Source organism: Diplotaxodon limnothrissa, linkage group LG20, assembly GCF_057381915.1.
Source record: "Diplotaxodon limnothrissa isolate DT_005_m linkage group LG20, D_limnothrissa_male_GT1.1, whole genome shotgun sequence".
NCBI lineage: Eukaryota > Metazoa > Chordata > Actinopteri > Cichliformes > Cichlidae > Diplotaxodon > Diplotaxodon limnothrissa.
Window position 1 is genome coordinate 9,177,571 of NC_140615.1, and position 22,563 is coordinate 9,200,133.

At 37.6% G+C, this 22,563-nt stretch overlaps 1 protein-coding gene across 1 annotated transcript; it reads left to right on the top strand.

Moving 5' to 3' along the window:
- Window positions 1–1,716: 1,716 nt before the first annotated feature.
- On the top strand, window positions 1,717–20,721 carry LOC146610554 (uncharacterized). The gene is made up of 16 exons (XM_085345096.1): window positions 1,717–1,837; window positions 4,114–4,197; window positions 5,055–5,138; window positions 6,011–6,094; window positions 6,952–7,035; window positions 7,909–7,992; window positions 8,850–8,933; window positions 12,262–12,314; window positions 12,563–13,270; window positions 13,617–14,216; window positions 14,351–15,079; window positions 15,297–17,091; window positions 18,662–18,838; window positions 19,503–19,679; window positions 19,946–19,992; window positions 20,198–20,721. The coding sequence occupies exons 1-16, from the start codon at window positions 1,800–1,802 to the stop codon at window positions 20,719–20,721; spliced, it is 5,352 nt and encodes a 1,783-aa protein (XP_085201222.1). The 5' UTR covers window positions 1,717–1,799.
- Window positions 20,722–22,563: the final 1,842 nt, after the last annotated feature.

Below are 22,563 nucleotides of genomic sequence, written 5' to 3' on the forward strand. Positions count from 1 at the left end.
GCTACACGGGTAATGAAAAGACATGGAGGAGAACAGTGAACAGGTGCTGACCATGTGTACAAGGTAATAAAGGCAGAAGACTCACACACACTGACTATGCCTCCCCCATACACAGGAGGTTTTACTAAGCACATGACAGGTTTGTAGGGTCATGTCTGTCATTTCATGTGCTTGCATTGTGTGTAGGAGTGTCAGTGCATGACAGAGTGAGATTGAAAGATTGAAGCTCGTTAATTGTTTACCTTCCGCACCTTTTGCTTTTATTTTAAAATATATATACACAAGGTTTCAAAATACCTGACATGCATGCACACGTGTTCACACACATGTTCACATACGAGCGCCATCAGATATAGAAATGCCCACATATGAGTTTTGGAGTCATATGGATCTTTAATTTTGAATGAGTGATGTTGAATAACCACACTAAGTGCACAATCCATTTACTGACTAACCTGTATGCACCACTATAGTTTAGTAGCGTTATCTCCAAAACACATATCTTATCATTATAAATGCCTTAATCTTTAACTAGATACTGTTCCAGCCTTTAAGAAGACTTTGCTGCATGAGGACTGATAAGAACATGCCAAAAGTGGCCTTTTGGCACGACAGAAAGCAGCGCTGTAAACAGAAATCAGGGTAGCACTTTCTATTATAGCTGCTAATAATATGGCACTTGGGGTAATTAAGTGGAAAAGGAAGAGTAATAATTTGGGATTAGAAAATTAATTACCAAAAGTAATAATCAATAATAAGAACAACTTATTTAATACAGAAATCTGTATGTGTTTTATGTTACTTCTCAAATTTGCTTTTATTCCAAAACACAGTGTCAAAAAAACCCAATGCTGGATTCAGTAATGAGTTTGAGTATTATCTTTGTGAAAACGCTGTGGATCACAGTCTTTATGAGGATTGCATGCTGACCCAATATTCAAATTTAAATAGACACAATGATTTTTTTTTCTTTTGGTGCCATTATATTGTGTCTTATTCTTGGAAAATTGTATGACAAAAATACTCTTTTAGTATAAAGAGCTCAATATGCTAAGAGCTTAAAATGATAACATTATATCTGAAATGTAAATAGCAGTTGGCACAGAAAATAGAAGAATATAAGACTAAGAGAATGGTACTAGACTAGAGGCTCTGAGGTTGTACCTGGACACAGGAGTCAGTGCTGGTGTTGATATCTATTCAACAGCTACAGATGAAAAATACAAATGTCAGTGGCATTGAGGAACAATCAGGCTTGGGCACTACTGGAGTCTGTATGTAATATAATGTAATGGAAATCCTTCCATGATAATATGTTATTAAGATATTTCTGCTTACGTTATCCGTCCTCAATTCACTTAGAACATGACATTGTGGACAAATCTTAATGATAATAGTCTTTATTTTGTGGCAGTTGGAATGTCAAGGTCACTACAGTTGTTTCTGTTATAAATTAACCAGGAAGTGTTGTAATGGACTTTGATCAGTTTCTTAATTCGTCTAAGTCACATGCACTGAAGACATTCTAGTTTTTCATTTTGTCATAAGACCATTTTTTAAGTCAGGTTAAAACCAGACTTAATTCAGCGCCTGAAGTTTGTTTAGAAAGAAGACTGTTCCAAAGGGATACTATGGATCAAGACTGCTTTCAAGCCAAGTGTGACTGAAAGAGTGGCAGCTTTTGTGTTCATATAAACATGTGCATGGATTTGGAAATAATTTAATTTAAAGTAGCACCACAATTAGATAAAAACGAATGCAGGACCACCGGAAAGCAGAAAACTGTGTTTTAAACAAACATGTCTGAGGAACAACATATGACCACATCGACTGCCAAGTGAGTTACAATTTTTGATCTCACTGTTATTATGCCGACTAAACAATTAAATATTTTGCTAAATATTAATGTACTTGATGTTATAAACTTGAATGTGAAGACTAATGTGCAGATGCTGATGCAGTGTGTATTTTTATGTCACTCTGTTGCTGTAATTTTTTTCTCTATTGTAACAGATCTGCTAATCATAGGTAAAGCTCTGAAAATTGAGTTATGATTTTTCTTGTGAAACAAACATTAAAATCCTTATGTAGCTTTGTAAAACGTGTGTCATTTGAGACTCAAAGATCATGTCCAAGGGAAACCTGAGAAGGTTCCTGGTTTGAACTTTCTGGTTTCCTGGGTTTCCCTTTTGAATTTCTATGTTTTATTGTGGCTTTGTGGGTTTTCTCTAGGTACTCCTGTTTTTTTCCACAGTCCAATGGCAAGCTTGTTAGGTTAGATTGTGATTCAGAATTGGCCATGCCTATGGATGTGAATGTATGGTTGTCTTTCTGCCATATCCGCCAACAGACCACTCTGACCCAGCTTCTTCTTCTACGAGCTGCCTCAGCTCTTCTTTCCTTACACCCAATAGCATTTGCACATTAAAAAGGTTGGCAGTGAGCTAAAGCTTTCCTTAAAGCCTAATATGGAGCCTTGGTGTTACGCCGCATTTCCCTCTCTTCACACACTATTTACAGAATCTGTAACTGACCTCAGGTGATGCTGAGGCCTGCTCATAACATCCAATTATGTTGGTTATTGAGAAGATTGTCATTCAGTTTTGACTGTTTTTCTGCTATAGGAGTATCTGGACAATGAAGACATTGAGGGTAGACTTGACACTACATCAGTTATCAGTCAGGTCTTGAAATGAATAGTGATGGGACAGAGACAGGGCTGGACTGGGACAAAAAAATCGGCCCGGGCATTTTGACTAGAGACTGGCCCACCAAAAATGTGACGTCATTCAGGGGTAAAACTGCAAAGGATTCTGGGAACTTGTGGCAAGAGGTACTAGCGCATGCAGGCTTTCAATTGAATTCAGTTACACAGCGATAAAAAGAAACACAAAAAATTGCAAGAAGCTGTTGTATTATTAACTGCAATAGCCGGTGTTGTGCCAAAAAGTGATTGTCTGCCAAAAACTGATTTCCGGTATTTGCCAAAAACTGATTGCTCGTATTTAAATTGCTACAAGTAACTTGTTGGGCTATAATATGTGAAACATATGTCAAATGCATCCCTCATGGATGACATAAAGTCATCTCTCCATCTCTCTCTCCTGCTCTTTTATTTCTCTCTCTTGCTCCATCTCTCTCTGCTGCTCTTCTGTCTCCTCTGTCACAGACTTCTCCACTTTTGATGATAAATCAGCCTGGTGCAACATGTAAGGATTGGCACAATTTGTTAAGATTTTGAGGAGTTTGAGAAACTAACCTTAAGCATAAAATAAAGTTTACTATCAGTAACATCATAGCACCCGCCCAGCAGTATATAAACTCCGTCATGCTAGCTAGTACGCACTACCAGTTATTCTAAGCGACTGTAAAAAGTCAGCACAACGAAAACAAACTACAACTAAACTTGGTTTATATCTGACACAGAGAGACAGCAGGTCATAACTTCTTGCCTGAAGTTCAGTTCCTCTGCCACTATGACCGGCGGCCGCCTCGGGTCTCTCCTCCTCTTGCCTCCCCTTTCCCTTATCCACCTGCTGGCCTCCACCACTTGCTGATGTTGCTAAATCTGTGGAAGCTATGCCATAGCTACCGCCAAACAATTCAGTTATTTTTACACATTTGGCAGCGTCTGCCTGAAGGGCTTGTTTCTTTTTGGCCCTAATTTTTTCTGCACCTCCTTTCCTTTTTTTGTTCTCCATTTTCTTTAGTTCGTCTATAAGATTGCTAAAGAAGGGGGAGGGTGCATCCGACCTCCTCGGCTATAATTGGTCCAGCCCAGAGTCGATCATGACCAATTGGCCAATCCAACACCCTTCCAAAAAATAAAATAAAATAAAAAAATCGATGGGCCCATAAAAACAAAAAATCGCCAGCGGCCCACCGGGCAAATGCCCGGTATGCCCGATGGCCAGTCCAGCTATGGACAGAGACAGCTGGTTAGCGTGCTGTGTTCAGTATCTTTTTCAGCAAAACACTTAAATATATTTCTGCCGCTTGACATCAAAAATTTACTGCTGGGCATCCTGTTCTGTTGATAATTGAAATTGCTTTTTGAATGGGTAAACAGTTTAAGCTTTGTCTAATTAAGACATTTTCTGATCCTTATTGAAGTCCACATGAGCACCAAAGACCTGTTTCCACGAGAAGTGACATGTCCAAAGGGGAACCCCCAGACTTCAGTGATAATAAACCAAGGTAAGATACTCTGGAATTAAATTTCTATTAAACAAGTAAGGAAACATTACAAATCCCTCTGTCATTAGTAAATCTGATAAAAACTTTAAGTACAACATTCCAGTAATCTTAGTCAACAATATATTGCTGGTTATTCATAGCTTTGTACGTAAATAACTGAAATGCAGCACTGAAGCAGAGACTTCATCACCAGTATGTGGTTGTCAGTTAAATGATGAAGTTGTTTAGAACAGTTTTTATTTTTGGTAAGTCATATAATGTTATCATCAGCACAAAACATGTGTACCTTAAATGCGGTGTGTGGATCTTTGCTGCTAAGCCATGTGTCTGTGGAAGCACAGACACAGCAGACTCTCTGTGTAGTCAGCAGGAGTTACCCAACTTGCTCTCCAGTGAAAAGACAGTGGAGAACATGAAACAAGGTTTCAGAGCTATTGCTAAAGCTTTCTTTAAAGCCTAATATGGAGCCTTGGTGTTACGCCACATTTCCATGTCCTCACAAACAATTTACAGAATCTGTGAGTGACCTCAGGTGATGCTGAAGCCTGGTCATAACATCCAATTATGTTGGTTATTGAGAAGATTGAAGACATTGAGGGTAGACTTGACACTGCATCAGTTATCAGTCAAGTCTTGAAATGAATAGTGATGGGACAGAGACAGCTGGTTAGCGTGCTGTGTTCAGTATCTTTTTCAGCAAAACACTTAAATATATTTCTGCTGCTTGACATCAAAAATTTACTGCTGGGCATCCTGTTCTGTTGATAATTGAAATTGCTTTTTGAATGGGTAAACAGAAGTTACAGATGCACCTTTAAGCTTTGTCTAATTAAGACATTTTCTGATCCTTATTGAAGTCCACATGAGCACCAAAGACCTGTTTCCACGAGAAGTGACATGTCCAAAGGGGAACCCCCAGACTTCAGTGATAATAAACCAAGGTAAGATACTCTGGAATTAAATTTCTATTAAACAAGTAAGGAAACATTATAAATCCCTCTGTCATTAGTAAATCTGATAAAAACTTTAAGTACAACATTCCAGTAATCTTAGTCAACAATATATTACTCTTCATTCATATTTTTAGAATATTTTGGATTGTAACTTTCTGATAAGCATGTACCATTGTCAGCACAAAAGAAGTCGAGCTTCATGGGACATCTAACACTATCAATGTTAAAGTGACATTAATAGTTGTAATATGAAGTGTGCAATCTGTTCCACTCATGCAAAAGTGACAATGAGCAGTATTTGGCAGAGCAAAGTTCTTGCAGCATTTGCTGTAAATACATAAAAACCTGAAATACAACATTAATGCAGAGACTTTATCACCAGTATATGGTTGTCAGTTAGTTATTTTTGGTAAGTCATATAATGTTATCATCAGCACAAAGCAGGTGTAGCTTAAATGTGGTGTGTGGATCTTTGCTGCTAAACCATGTGTCTGTGGAAGCACAGACACAGCAGACTCTCTGTGTAGTCAGCAGGAGTTACCCAACTTGCTCTCCAGTGAAAAGACAGTGGAGAACATGAAACAAGGCTTCAGAGCTATTGTTAAAGCTTTCTTTAAAGCCTAATATGGAGCCTTGGTGTTACGCCACATTTCCATGTCCTCACAAACAATTTACAAAATCTATCGCTGGACTCAGGTGAAACTGAGGCCTGGTCATAACATCAAACTTAACATCAAATAGTTACTGCTGGGCATCCTGTTCTGTTGATAATTGAAATTGCTTTTTGAATGGGTAAACAGAAGTTACAGATGCACCTTTAAGCTTTGTCTAATTAAGACATTTTCTGATCCTTATTGAAGTCCACATGAGCACCAAAGACCTGTTTCCACGAGAAGTGACATGTCCAAAGGGGAACCCCCAGACTTCAGTGATAATAAACCAAGGTAAGATACTCTGGAATTAAATTTCTATTAAACAAGTAAGGAAACATTACAAATCCCTCTGTCATTAGTAAATCTGATAAAAACTTTAAGTACAACATTCCAGTAATCTTAGTCAACAATATATTGCTGGTTATTCATAGCTTTGTACGTAAATAACTGAAATGCAGCACTGAAGCAGAGACTTCATCACCAGTATGTGGTTGTCAGTTAAATGATGAAGTTGTTTAGAACAGTTTTTATTTTTGGTAAGTCATATAATGTTATCATCAGCACAAAACATGTGTACCTTAAATGCGGTGTGTGGATCTTTGCTGCTAAACCATGTGTCTGTGGAAGCACAGACACAGCAGACTCTCTGTGTAGTCAGCAGGAGTTACCCAACTTGCTCTCCAGTGAAAAGACAGTGGAGAACATGAAACAAGGTTTCAGAGCTATTGCTAAAGCTTTCTTTAAAGCCTAATATGGAGCCTTGGTGTTACGCCACATTTCCATGTCCTCACAAACAATTTACAGAATCTGTGAGTGACCTCAGGTGATGCTGAAGCCTGGTCATAACATCCAATTATGTTGGTTATTGAGAAGATTGAAGACATTGAGGGTAGACTTGACACTGCATCAGTTATCAGTCAAGTCTTGAAATGAATAGTGATGGGACAGAGACAGCTGGTTAGCGTGCTGTGTTCAGTATCTTTTTCAGCAAAACACTTAAATATATTTCTGCTGCTTGACATCAAAAATTTACTGCTGGGCATCCTGTTCTGTTGATAATTGAAATTGCTTTTTGAATGGGTAAACAGAAGTTACAGATGCACCTTTAAGCTTTGTCTAATTAAGACATTTTCTGATCCTTATTGAAGTCCACATGAGCACCAAAGACCTGTTTCCACGAGAAGTGACATGTCCAAAGGGGAACCCCCAGACTTCAGTGATAATAAACCAAGGTAAGATACTCTGGAATTAAATTTCTATTAAACAAGTAAGGAAACATTATAAATCCCTCTGTCATTAGTAAATCTGATAAAAAACTTTAAGTACAACATTCCAGTAATCTTAGTCAACAATATATTACTCTTCATTCATATTTTTAGAATATTTTGGATTGTAACTTTCTGATAAGCATGTACCATTGTCAGCACAAAAGAAGTCGAGCTTCATGGGACATCTAACACTATCAATGTTAAAGTGACATTAATAGTTGTAATATGAACTGTGCAATCTGTTCCACTCATGCAAAAGTGACAATGAGCAGTATTTGGCAGAGCAAAGTTCTTGCAGCATTTGCTGTAAATACATAAAAACCTGAAATACAACATTAATGCAGAGACTTTATCACCAGTATATGGTTGTCAGTTAGTTATTTTTGGTAAGTCATATAATGTTATCATCAGCACAAAGCAGGTGTAGCTTAAATGTGGTGTGTGGATCTTTGCTGCTAAACCATGTGTCTGTGGAAGCACAGACACAGCAGACTCTCTGTGTAGTCAGCAGGAGTTACCCAACTTGCTCTCCAGTGAAAAGACAGTGGAGAACATGAAACAAGGCTTCAGAGCTATTGTTAAAGCTTTCTTTAAAGCCTAATATGGAGCCTTGGTGTTACGCCACATTTCCATGTCCTCACAAACAATTTACAAAATCTATCGCTGGACTCAGGTGAAACTGAGGCCTGGTCATAACATCAAACTTAACATCAAATAGTTACTGCTGGGCATCCTGTTCTGTTGATAATTGAAATTGCTTTTTGAATGGGTAAACAGAAGTTACAGATGCACCTTTAAGCTTTGTCTAATTAAGACATTTTCTGATCCTTATTGAAGTCCACATGAGCACCAAAGACCTGTTTCCACGAGAAGTGACATGTCCAAAGGGGAACCCCCAGACTTCAGTGATAATAAACCAAGGTAAGATACTCTGGAATTAAATTTCTATTAAACAAGTAAGGAAACATTACAAATCCCTCTGTCATTAGTAAATCTGATAAAAACTTTAAGTACAACATTCCAGTAATCTTAGTCAACAATATATTGCTGGTTATTCATAGCTTTGTACGTAAATAACTGAAATGCAGCACTGAAGCAGAGACTTCATCACCAGTATGTGGTTGTCAGTTAAATGATGAAGTTGTTTAGAACAGTTTTTATTTTTGGTAAGTCATATAACGTTATCATCAGCACAAAACATGTGTACCTTAAATGCGGTGTGTGGATCTTTGCTGCTAAACCATGTGTCTGTGGAAGCACAGACACAGCAGACTCTCTGTGTAGTCAGCAGGAGTTACCCAACTTGCTCTCCAGTGAAAAGACAGTGGAGAACATGAAACAAGGTTTCAGAGCTATTGCTAAAGCTTTCTTTAAAGCCTAATATGGAGCCTTGGTGTTACGCCACATTTCCATGTCCTCACAAACAATTTACAGAATCTGTGAGTGACCTCAGGTGATGCTGAAGCCTGGTCATAACATCCAATTATGTTGGTTATTGAGAAGATTGAAGACATTGAGGGTAGACTTGACACTGCATCAGTTATCAGTCAAGTCTTGAAATGAATAGTGATGGGACAGAGACAGCTGGTTAGCGTGCTGTGTTCAGTATCTTTTTCAGCAAAACACTTAAATATATTTCTGCTGCTTGACATCAAAAATTTACTGCTGGGCATCCTGTTCTGTTGATAATTGAAATTGCTTTTTGAATGGGTAAACAGAAGTTACAGATGCACCTTTAAGCTTTGTCTAATTAAGACATTTTCTGATCCTTATTGAAGTCCACATGAGCACCAAAGACCTGTTTCCACGAGAAGTGACATGTCCAAAGGGGAACCCCCATACTTCAGTGATAATAAACCAAGGTAAGATACTCTGGAATAAAATTTCTATTACACAAGTAAGAAAATGTTATTATAAATCCCTCTGTCATTAGTAAATCTGATAAAAAAACTGTAAGTACATCACTGCAGTAATCTTAGTCAACAATATATTTTTAGAATATTTTGGATTGTAACTTTCTGATAAGCATGTACCATTGTCAGCAAAAAAGAAGTCGACCTGAATAGGGCAATACAGATACAATACAAGTGCTCTAATGGGGTTATATGGTACTACAAGGTCATTAAGATAAGATGGGGCCTGATTATTCAAGGCCTTGTATGTAAGGAGCAGGATTTCGTATTCAATTCTGGATTCCTGGATTTAACAGGGAGCCAATGAAGGGAAGCCAATACAGGAGAAATGTGCTCTCTCTAGTCCCTGTCAGTACTGTTGCTGCAGCATTTTCGATTAATTGAAGACTTTTCAGGAAGTTTTTAAGGACATCATAATAATAATAATGTAGTCCAGCCTGGAAGTAATAAATGCATGAACTGGTTTTTCAGCATCACTCTAAGACAGGATATTTCTAACTTTAGAGATGTTGTGCAAATGGAAGAAGGCAGTCCTACACATTTGTTTAATATGTGCATTGAAGGACATATCTTGGTCAAAACTCACTGCAAGGTTCATCACAGTGTTACTGGAGGCCAAGGTAATGCCATCCAGAGTAAGAATCTAGTTAGATACCATATTTCTAAAATTTTCAGGGCAGAGTACAATAACCTCAGTTTTATCTGAATTAAGGAGCAGAAGGTTAGCGGCCATCCAGGTCTTTATGTCTTAAGACATTTCTGCAGTTTAACTAATTGGTGTGTGTTATCTGGCTTCATAAATAGATAGAGCTGGGTGTCATCAGCATAGCAGTGAAACTGTATACTATGTCTTTTGATGATACTACTTAAGGGAAGCATGTATAATGTAAACAGAATTGGTCCTAGCACTGAACCCTGCGGAACTCCATAATTAACCTCAGTGTTTGAAGAAGTCTCTCCATTTACATGAACAAATTGGAGTCTATATAAAACCACTGTGTCGCAGTACCTGTAATACCTACAGCAAGCATAAAAAAAAACCACATAAACATCAGCAATCACTTTTTTGGACAGCACCAGCCCACTTTAACCCTTGAGTATAGCAGTAGAAATTATATATATGTTTTTACCTCATCTCTTTGTATTCAATAAGCGTTGATTGATACAGCAATAGGGTTGTCTTTTATGTGTTATTGTTCCCTCCATTTAGCCTCAAATCAGTGTGAAGGGGTACTGTTAAGTAAATGAATAATGTGTTAAATCTAAAATAACAAGCCTATTTTGAAAAGGAACTTGGTAATAAAAACAAATATTTATGTAAAGATGTTGGGACTAAAACTAAAAAGTTTCAGAAAAATAATTAGTCAAATAAAGTACAGATACCTGAAAATTCTTCACTATACTCCATTATGGACGCAGACAGCTGAAACTGAAGTCATTCCTATTATGGAACTTTAACATGGGATGCGGCATTGACTGTGCATTGACTTCCTGTTGGGTTGAGCAAAGCCCAGCTCAGGCATGGGGGCTTGGGGTTCTGGGGGTGTTTCGCCTCCGTGCTGGGGCTCTGGCTGGGCCTTGGGGGCTTGGGTCCTGGTTGGTGTGCTGCCGAGGTTGTGGGCGGGTGAGTGCACGGGGCCTCAGCCCTGGCGTGGGGGGCCTCTGGTGCATTGGCCAAACTGGGGGCCTCTTCAAGTGGCAGGGAGGTTGTTACATCCTTGCAGTACTTCTCCGCTCTCCAGGAGTTCACTTTGCAGGTGAGGGAGAGACAGGAGAGGTGGAGAATGAACTCAACCTGGGTGTATATTGTATTGTGTAGTCTGGGAGACGATTGGATGATGGGGTGGGTACAGTTTACTCTGCGGTGGGGTCAGACGGGCCACACCAGGTTCTGTAGGGCTTGGCGGTGCTGCTGCCCCTGGCCTTGGTTGATTCCAGTGAGTGGGGGTGCCTACTGGGGTCAGCGGTGGAGCTGGCCCATTGCCCCTCCCTTCCTTCCCTCCCCATCCCCAACTGCCTCCCTCTTCCCGCTCCACCACACCCACCCACACATACAGGGCCTTGGGGTGCAGGAGTGTCACCAGGGTGCAGGGGAGGTATTCCCTCTCTGTCCCCTTCTGGCCACCTGTGCCTCAATTTTAAAATAAAATAAAATAAAATAAAAACAACAAACGTCAATCAAATGGACCAATACGGCAAGGTCGTGATGATCCACTTGGTAAAATAAATTCATTGGGCATCTTTCTTGGCCTTCAGACAGTAATTCTGATGGCTAAATATAATTGATATTCATTTAAATGGTAGTAATGATCATTGGTGACACGAAAACATGTATGTTCTATATTAGTTAGATAGGACTTGTTTTTATAAAATATTTTTTTTCATCATAATGAGAGGGCATTTGGTTTGATTAATTAATGACTTATTTTTTACTTAATTTTGAGGTTTCCTTTAACTGAAAATCTTTGATGTTAGTTTGAGGATCCAAAGGGAACCAAATTCAGAGAATATTTAGATATTTAAGATATTTAAGTGTGATGTTGAAAGTCCAACAGCTGATGAGTAATGTTCTAATATTTGTTATTTAGTGGTAATTTTTAATACTTTTATAGGTTATTCAAAGGATCGTCATGAGGGTTTGATCATTAGCAGGTGATTATGCACAGTTAGGAATGACAGAGGATAGTGGACAGGCAGGATCTGTATCTAGACCCTCTTAGACAGGTACCTCTTGGATCACACCTTCTTTAAAAAATGGCCAGTAATAATTATATGTCTAATGGCTTGATTTAATAGTGGATTGTTTTATTTTATTTTATTTTATTTTTTAGAAAATCCAATTTCCCACCACAGTCATAAAATAACAGTCATTATTAGTTTTTTATTTCTTAATAAAATCTGTTTTCAGGTCAGCTCCATGCATTCTTAGTACATGCAGTAGTATGTGATATTAAAAATTCAATCAGAACAGAGGATACTGGACAGAAACCTACAAAAAGCTTCAGAGGTACCTAGAAGGTTCGATATTTATAAATGTTTGACATTGAAGTTTACCATAAAGCTGAACAGGAATACAATGTTTAATACTATTAAACCTTCTGAATCTAATTGCTGAGTAAAAGCAGGGAAAGGTATGGGTGAGCCTACTGTTATAACTGTAAAAGAATAAAAGGAAATGGAGACAATATGATAAATTGCCAAAGTGAAATGTCAGTTTATTTATTTTGCTGTGCTGACAAACAAAATATTAATTAGAAATGTCTTCTCTGCCTTGAAGCTCAACTAGATCAACTGACAACAGCAATGCTTCTGTGAAGAGTGATCTCAGTGGTGAGGATGACTCTTACAACATCATTAACACAGAAATCCATCTTAAGTCAGCGCTGTCAACAGAAGAATATTTTAGAACACAGGATATTTGTACTTTATTCAACATACTACTGCTATTTTCTTTCCTCTGAGAAGGTATCACACTAAGAAAGAATGACATGTCATTGTATTTATTTACAAAACTCATATTTGTACATATTAGTACAACAATTCATGGTACATCTTTTTATATTTTTCTGTTTTTTCAGAGACCTCAAAGCAATGGACAAAGCTGGTGACACATCTGCGCAAAAGTCTTCTTAGAGAAAACACTTTGATTGAAAACATCAATTATCCTAACCAGAAAAACACAGAACACATCATAAGAGAAGACAGCACTGCAGAGAATAATGAACAGACTGGGGTGAAAGTGAAGACAATATCTGATATATTTAAAGACAAGAATGGGAAGAAACCCAGAACTGTGCTGACTGTTGGAGAGGCTGATATCGGAAAATCCTTCCATGTACAGAAATATATAAAAGAGTGGGCGGAAAATACAAACCCTTCACTTTTAACTTGGCTTAAAACATCTTTAATTGGTAAAGGAAAAGAAAATGAACTAGGAATATTTCCATTCAAAGTCTCTGAACTTAATAAGATGAAAGATAAAATTAGCTTGGTGGGTCTTCTCAACCATTGCTTGAAAGAAACCAAAGACTTGATCATCACTGAATTTTCACACTTCCCAGTTTGTTTCGTCTTGGATGGACTTGACCAATTTCAGCTCCCGCTCGACTTTGACAACAACACCACCTTGTCTGATATCAGTGAACCAGCCTCAGTGGACGTGCTGTTGACCAACCTCATCAAAGGGAACCTGCTTCCTTCAGCTCTAGTGTGGATAACGTCCCGACCTTCAGCTGCTAATCGGCTGAATGTTGAGAAATGTGTTGACAGGGTGACAGAGATACGAAGTAAGATTATTGTTACGGAGACTGTACCTTAAAATTAAATGCAACCAAGGGTCTTTATAGTATAATATCCAAAAGTCTTGATCTGCCCCCAATTTCTTTATATATCATCATACATTTCTAGAAAAATGAGAAATAGCTGCACCAATTAATTAATTTATTAAAACATGTACAAACTGCATATTTCTACTTAATCTCCCACTCAGTGAAGGAGTCACACTAAAGAAGAATAACATGTCTTTGCATTTATTTATAACAGTCATATTACTACTATCATTGCTGTTAATTGAAATGTTGCAGTTGCTGATTACATTGTTCATATTAATTCTTGGCTCTCTTTCATCTACAGTGAAAAATGCAGGAGAAATTCTGAAGTCTGCAATTCGCAAAAAGTATAAAAAACAGAGAGAGGAAGAGATTGACACAGAACTCTGTGCACAAAAGGAAGAAAAAGAAGAACTAGTGCAACCCGACTACAAAGATATGTTTAATGTGCGAACAGTGCTAACAACAGGAATGGCTGGTGTTGGAAAAACATTTCAAACAAAGATGTTCATGATTAAGTGGGCAAAAAAGAAGACCCACAAAAACATAGACATTATAGTTTCATTCCAGTTCAGTGAGCTGAATAAAAGAAGAGACCAAGTTCAGAGTATGGAAGAACTGCTGAATGATTACTTCAGTGATATTAAACTACGAGGACATCTCTCCTATGACAAGTTTAAATTACTTTTTATTCTTGATGGCCTGGAAAAATGTACACTTCCTCTGGATTTTAAAAACAACAAGAGACTGACTGACATGAAGGCACAGGCCACGATGGATGAGCTGCTAACAAACCTAATCAAAGGGACTCTGCTTCCTTCTGCTCATCTCTGGATCATCTCTCAACCCTCAGGAGTTGATAAGATTCCTACTTGTTATATACAAAAAGTTACAAAATGTCAAGGTACTGAACAAAATGAAGCTTTAAAAGACAACACACTGGTTTCCTTATTTAAACAGACTTAAAAATACTTTTAATAATTAACGTTGTGCGTGGTACATTTATCTTTAAATTATTACATTTTTTTGTCCATTTAGAGACCTCAAAGCGATGGACGAAGCTGGTGAAAAAACTGTGCATAAGACTTCGTACAGAAAACACGGTGAATGAAGACACTAATCATCCTAACCAGAAAACCACAGAACACATCGTGAGAGAAGACAGCACTGCAGAGGGCACTGATGAACAGAAAAGTAACCCGACTGTGGTGAAAGTGGATGCAACATCTGACATCTTTAAAGACAAGAATGAGAAGAAAATCAGGACAGTGCTGACTGTTGGAGAGGCTGATATCGGAAAATCGTTTCATGTACAGAAATTTATAAAAGAGTGGGCCAAAAATACAAATCCTTCATTCCTCACTAGGATTGCAGATATAGCAAAATCTTTAATTGGTAAAGCAAAAGGGAAAGAACTAGGAATATTTCCACTCAATGACCTTAACCAGATTAAAGATATGAACTTTAGCATAGTGGGTCTTCTTAACCATTTCTTCAGTGAAACCAAAGAATTTGTAATTACTAATTTTTCACAATTCCCAGTTTTAATTATCTTGGATGGACTTGACAAATCTCAGCTTCCACTTGACTTTGACAACAACAACATCTTGTCTGATATCAGTGAGCCAGCCTCAGTGGATGTGCTGTTGACCAACCTCATCAAAGGGACCCTGCTTCCTTCAGCTCTAGTGTGGATAACGTCCCGACCTTCAGCTGCTATTCGGCCGAATGTTGATAAATGTGTTGACAGAGTGACAGAAATACGAGGTAAGATTGCAACTGCAATTAGATATCATTCAGCATCTTTGTAGTACTTATGCTACTATACTAGACCAAAAAAAAGAGTCAAAATACAAAAAAAAACTTTCAGAAAAGACAAATTTAGTAAGTTTTTATATAATAAATAACTTTTTAATTGCTGAAAACCAGGCAAATGTATACAGTGTATACTTGTGTAATTTCTATTTCTAATGTTTTCTTTCAGAGAAGCCTGATATTACAAGCCAACGCAAACTCAAGTCTCAACTGAAGGAGCAGTTTACTCGTGTGTCTGAGGGCATCGACAGGCAAAAAACCTCTGCTGTCCTGAATGAGATCTACACAGAGCTCTACATCATAGAGAGGCAGAGTGAAGAAGTCAATGAGCAGCAAGAGACCAGAAGGGTTCAAAATGCAAAGTTCAAACCAGTTAAACAAGAAACAGCAATTAAATATAATGAGATCTTCACATCTGTAGGAAATAAACATATTAAAACTGTGATGACAATTGGAGTGGCAGGCATAGGAAAAACTATCGCATCAATGAAGTACATGCTGGACTGGGCTGATGGTAACCCGGTTCAAAACATTTATTTCATGTTTCCACTTCCTTTCCGAGAGCTTAATTTGAGAACAGAGGAACAACTCAGTTTTGAGGATCTTATTCATCAGTTCTTTCCAGCTATGAAGAACTCAGAAATAACCGACTATGACAAGTACAAAATTTTGGTTGTTCTGGATGGCTTTGATGAATGTCGCCTTGATCTTGACTTCAGTGAAAGTAATAAATGCATCAATGTGAGAGAGCAAACATCAGTGAATATTCTGCTGACCAACCTCATCCAAGGAAATCTGCTTCCTGAAGCTCAGATCTGGATCACCTCCCGACCTGCAGCGTCGAACCGTATTCCTGCTGATAAAGTTGACCGGGTCACAGAGGTGCGAGGATTCAATGATGAGCAAAAAGAAGAGTACTTCAGGAAGAGGTTTAATGTGGATCTGGCTGAAAAAATCCTCACCCATGTGAAGAAATCAAGGAGCCTTTATATTATGTGTCACATACCAGTTTTCTGTTGGATCACTGCAAAGGTCCTGGAGGAATATGTGACCACAAACCAAGATGATGAAATGCCCAAGACTCTAACTGACATGTACACATACTTTCTTTTGATTGAGTGCAGACAGGCTAACAGAAAGTATAATGAAGATAAGACAAGTGAAAGCTGTGAGATAGATAAATGCTGGAATGAAAGAAACAAGGAAACCATTATATCTTTGGGCAAACTAGCTTTTGAGGAGCTTGTTAAAAGAAACTTTCTCTTTACTGAAGAAAACCTGACAGAGTGTGGTACTGACATCACAAAAGCTGCTGTTTTTTCTGGGATATTGACTCAGATCGAGAGAGAAGGTCCTTCACTGTACCCACAGAAACTGTTTTGCTTTGTCCATTTGAGCATTCAGGAGTTCATGGCAGCTTTCTATGTGTTTTACGTCTTTAATAACAAAAGTGAAAATCTGCTTACCCCACCTCCTTCAGTGGTTTCAGATTTGCCTGCATCTGACTTCTACAAGAAGGCAGTGGACAAGGCTTTGGATAGTAAACATGGAGACTGGGATCTGTTTCTCCGCTTTCTGCTCGGCCTCTCACTGGAGACCAATCAGAAACATCTGAAAGAGCTGCTGATAGACAACAAAAAAAATAACAAAAAGACCAACAAGGAGACAGCTGAGTACATCAAAAAGAAGATCAATGAAGACATCAGTGATGCAGATAAAAACCTCAACCTTTTTTACTGTTTGAATGAGCTTAATGATCACTCTCTTGTTAAAGACATCAAAGAGCAACTGCGATCAGGAAAACAGAAATTTGAAGATTACTCTGCTGGTCAGTGGTCTGCTCTGACGTTTGTGCTGTTGACGTCAGATGAGAAACTCGATGTGTTTGATCTGAAAAAGTATCGGAAATCAGAGCAAGTTCTTCTGGGAATGTTGCCAGTGGTCAAAGTCTCAAAAATTACCTTGTAAGTACTTTTGAATAATTACTTTTGTAATTCAGTGTGCACAAAGTTTAACTATCTAAACGGGTTTCACAGAGAAGGAGAACTCCAGTGAGTTTAGTGGGAGATTCAGTCAATTCAGTGTCATTTATCAAGTTTGAATTTCAAACTTTCTGCTTTAACCTCCTAGGACCTGGCGTCCACATATGTGGACATCACATTTTGGGTTGTCTAGACCAAAATACCTAAATTTACTCTACAAGGGCCTGATATCCACTTACAATGACATTATACTGCCACTGTTCTATCAAAATCTAAAACGAATGTCCTCATATGTTGATCTCATTTTTCTCAGAAACAAAAATTAGGTTAAAATAAAAATCTGGTAATTCTTTGTTTTTACATTCATCAGGTCCCACTCAGCCCAAATAGCAAAGAAAAATTAAAAATGCATGCCATGAAAGAGTTCGGGTCTTAGGAGGTTAATTCAGAGGGTTTAAGAACAACTTGACATTCACTATTCAGTAGTTACAGATAACTTTGTGGAAAGTCACCTATTTTCAGTAATTGGATAATTGACTGATAAGCAGTTTCATTTTCAGGTGAGTCATGTTCCCTTGTTACTTCATAACAGTGGAAATGTGTCACTGGCATTTATTGATGATGTGGGCAGGGATAGCTCAGTAGGTAGAGTGGTCGCCGAAGGTCGGGGGTTCGAATCCACTGAAGGGCTACCCTGAGGTACCCCTGAGCAAGGTACCATCCCTACACACTGCTCCCTGGTGCGCCTGCTTACTGGGTGCCCACTGCTTCACTGAGTGAATGGGTCAAATGCAGAGAGAGTAATTTCCCCACGGGGATCAATAAAGTATACATTATTATTATTATTATTATTATTATTATTATTATTATTATTATTATTATTATTATTATTATTATGTGATTGCTGATGTAAGTCACAGGATGAATTCGGAAGTTTGCAGCCAAACACCAGAAAACTGATCAGACGGTGTTCCAGAGTCCTGACATGCTAGATTTTTTTAAGGCAAAGAAATGGGATATTCTTGAGTGTCAACTTATCTAAACCTGGTTTTTCATTAAATATTAAACTGAATACAGAAAGGCTCACAGACAAAAAGCAACTGAAGGTGGCTGCAGTAAAGGCCTGACAGAGCATCTTAGGGGAGGAAATGCAGCATCTGGTGACGCCCATGGGCTCTACACTTAAAGCTATGACTAACAAATGATTTCCATCCAAATATTACAAATAATTCTTTATTTAAAGGATTATTTATTTGGATTTAAAATTATGTACTTTTGTGATATTAATTCAAAGCTTCTGAAAATGGCAAACTATATTTAAAAGTGTCTGTAATTTCTAAAGTAAATGCAAAATTTTTGTTGATCTCCTTGAATCTTTTTAATTGTTCTATTTAAAATCTAATGTGGTGGTGCACAGAATCAGAGCTATAAAAATTATGTCCCTGTCCAACAAATAATTTATATAACTGTATACACTGGTCTTTTAGTTACTTGAACATACTAGTGCAAAGTAACAGTTCATAGCACTTTGCTGTATGTCTCATTTTCACAGGCTGACTTGGTGTGAGCTCTCTGAAAATGCCTGCAGTGGTCTGACATCCTCAGTCCTAAGCTCTGCATTCTCAAACCTTTTGGAGTTGAACTTTAGCCATAATGATTTGCTTGATGTGGGTGTGAAGCATCTTGCAGAAGGCCTGAAGAGTTCACACTGCAAACTGGAGATTCTGAAGTAAGTGTGCATAAATCAGACTGCCAAAGAGGTTTTTGTTGTCTTTTCTTGTTAGAAAATTAAAAGGTTTCCACATGGTACAAAGTATAACAGACTGTTAGGTTGCTGAGACGCTAGACTGTTTTTAGCCACATATGAATTTTATTAGAGACAGATATTTTTTACACTTTAGTCAAAGTTTGCAGAAAAGCTGTACCTCAACAACATGATTGCTTTCCATTACCATTATATCCTAAGCCCAAACTAAAGGGGGATGAAAGCAAATAACATGTTTCTTCAAACAGTCATCTAATCCTAACTGCCTCTTCCTGCCTCTGACTTTTAACAGCCAATTGTTTGCATTATCTTGGGCAGGTCTGGGGTTTCTGAATATAGAAACCAATTAAATGGTCTACCTACCCTCATACTTTATGTAAATAGGACATGAAATTTCTCTGAAAATTTTGTCAAGTTTACCCAAGCAGGAAAAACATTCACAGCATTCAAATGTTTTATGTAAATACATTCACTGCAGCAAACTTGATGTTAAAGAGAAGGTGATATGATCATCTTATTAAAGACATTAATGTGTCATGTGTTTATTGAATCGTTTTTTGATTGTTTCAAACCTTTATCAAAAAGTCAGAAAGACCATCAAAATAATTTATCTCTGTGTGTTCTGCAGATTGTCTGGTTGTCAGGTAACACAGACAGGCTGCTCTTTCTTGGCCTCATCTCTCATATCCAATGCAGCCTCCCTCCTGAAACATCTGGATCTGAGTTATAATCACCCAGGAGACCTTGGGACCAGACAACTCACTGATATACAGGAAGATCCCAATATGAAGCTGAAGACACTGCTGTAAGTTATAAATATAATTGTCTATATAGTATATATAAATAAAAGGCTTTTATTTCTAATAATATGGAAGGATCTTTTTCTGAGCCTACATCAACTTTAAAGAAAAATTATAATAGAACCTGAAGTAAAAAGTCAATGTTTCTTTTATAACATAAATTAAATTTGAAGTCATATTTTTTCCACTCTGTTTGAAAATTATTGCTGCACTACTTCCTCACAATACCTTACTATACCTAATACAATATATAAAATAAAATCTTGTACAGTTTGGACCATGGTGGAGAGCATCGGTTAAAGCCGGGGATGAAGAAGTGTAAGTTGGTCTCTGATCTTCAGCGTTTTGTCATGTAGTAACCAAATTAAAGCTCCAGTTGCTCATTTTTGAAATCAAAATCACCAATTATAATTAGCTATACCTGCTAATGTTGTTTTGATTTGTTGCTTTGCTTGTATTTTTTTATGTATTTATATTTTTTGGTCATGCCAAAGATATCAAATTCTTGCGTTGTCTTTCTCAGATGGTGTAGAACTGAAGTTTGACGAAACTACCGCGAGCAAAAGGCTTGTCCTAGAAGGAGACAGAAAAGTAAAAACTGTAAAGAATGTAGAGGAGAAACCTACACGACCTGAAAATGAGGACAGGTTCAAGAGGTCTCAGGTGTTTTGTGTCGAGGGACTGAAAGGTCTCTGCTACTGGGAAGTGGAATGGAGTGGGACAGTCTGCATTGCTGCAGCATACAAAAGAGTGGGTAGAAATTGGGACAGTAGTGGTGGCCTTGGATGCAATGAGATGTCCTGGGCTCTGTCCTGCTCTAAGACTAAATGCACTGCCTTGCATGGGAAGACATCAACACAGCTGGAATTACCTTCCAGTAAAAAAATAGCAGTGCTCTTGGATTGTGAAGGTGGAATTCTGAGTTATTACAGTGTTTCATCAGAAAAGCTGAGCCTCATACACACCTTCCATGCAAAATTCACAGAGCCGCTCTTCCCAGCGTTCTGGTTTAAAACAGGCTCTGTGACCTTATGTGAGATAAACTAAATCACTGTGGTTGAAACAGGTTTGATAAACTGATCACCACAGATGTTCTTCGTATTTCATTTAATTAATATTTCAGTTCCTTAACATGAAAAATTACTTTGCTGTTTTTCCCTTTTAGATGTGACTTGTTTATAAATGATGATAAAGAAAAAAAGAACAATGTAAAAAGAAAACTAAGCTTTTGTAATATCATAAAGTTACATTTGCCCAACATCCAGAGGTCCTTAAAACGCACTAACCCATGGCAGTTGTAGATCTGCTATGATACAGGCAGCTCTGTTTGTCAAGAGAAGGGACAGTCGCTGATTTCACTCATTTCTTTCTAAAACTTGTTTGTGTTTCCTTGTTTAATCACTTATATTTTTCTAAGTGTAAGATATCCTGATAACGATGATGAATATTACGAGTTTCAAGTTTGTTTGTTTTTTATTCAGTTCTGCCTTGTTCTTGTTTTCATTACTTTAATTTTATATTTTATAAATGACAATAAAGCAGAACATGTACAAGAAAGAATACATAACTGTATCCCTGTCAAATAATACTTACATTTCCTCTTGAACATTGACATTTTTCTTTGTTTTTTGTTTTCACTTTCTAATGAAAAGATAGCTAACATTTAAATTAACAGTGAGGTAAAATGGATGGATCGTTTTATTGTCAGTATCATCAGCAGTGAAGACTGATGGTCATATATAACTGTACATACAGAAACCTGACTTTTTGATATACATAGATATAAAAGGTCAGACTGTGCTTGAGAAATTGATAAAAAAATAATTTTGTTTTACCAAGTTTGAAAGAGAGAGAGAGAGAAAAAGATAAGGAAAGCGAGAGGCTTCACTAGTAAAAATTTATGGAGAGTTGAACCCAAAGTCAAATAAATGTATGCCAAAAAATATCAAAATGTCACACCTCACAGACTTTGATTTGTTAAGGACAAATTACTCACATTTGACTTTGGCTCACATCACAGGATTAGGTTTTTATCAGGTGTGTTTCTTAACTGATACATCTGGAAACTTGAACACAAAAACACTTCTGAATGTCACCCGATGAGTATTGTGGTTGGACTGTATCTACTGCCTTAGTCTTTATCTTCCTAATTATGTGTCAGTTGATCGCTTGTCCAGGTGGTATGTTCCTACATCCACGTCTGTCTTTGTCTCTGTCCAAATTTCTTTTTTCATTCACTCTTTCTAACATAATTTCAGTCAAACGGCTGTCAGACACAATTTATTTCCCTTCCCTTCCATCTGGATCCTGATCAAACTTTACTGTGTTACACTGTGAGGAAGCCTGGTTGACTATAGGAATAATTAGGGGAGTAATGGCAGCTGCAGTTTTCAGTCTTGGTATCCAGGTCTCAAACACATGCACAATCATAGACATTTACAGTACAATAATGTGATGTTAAAACAGCCTATTTTCCCTGACACATACAGTTATATTCATGGCAGTTGAGTCTGTTGGGAGTGATTATTTCCATCGGTGTCCACCAGACTGTAAGAAGAGAAGAGAAAAACTGAAATAAAGACCTTTTGCATTTACAGTAAGGTAAGCTTAGCAGCTTCCATGTCCAAAATTGTCTAAATCTTCTTAATGTTAAATTTGACTACTTTATTTCATTCTTTCCTCCTTAATCTTTGCTTAAAGTTACAGAGCATAACCAGTTATTTATTTCCTTTTTAGTTTGTGACCAGTTTGAGCCTTTCTGGTTAATCAAAGAGGAAAGAAACAGTATTTCAAATATTCTAAAAACTACTGTTAAAGCTAAACATCCTTACAGTGGGGACAGTTTGCATACTACTCAAGACACAGCTTGTTTACTTAAAATTGGCACAG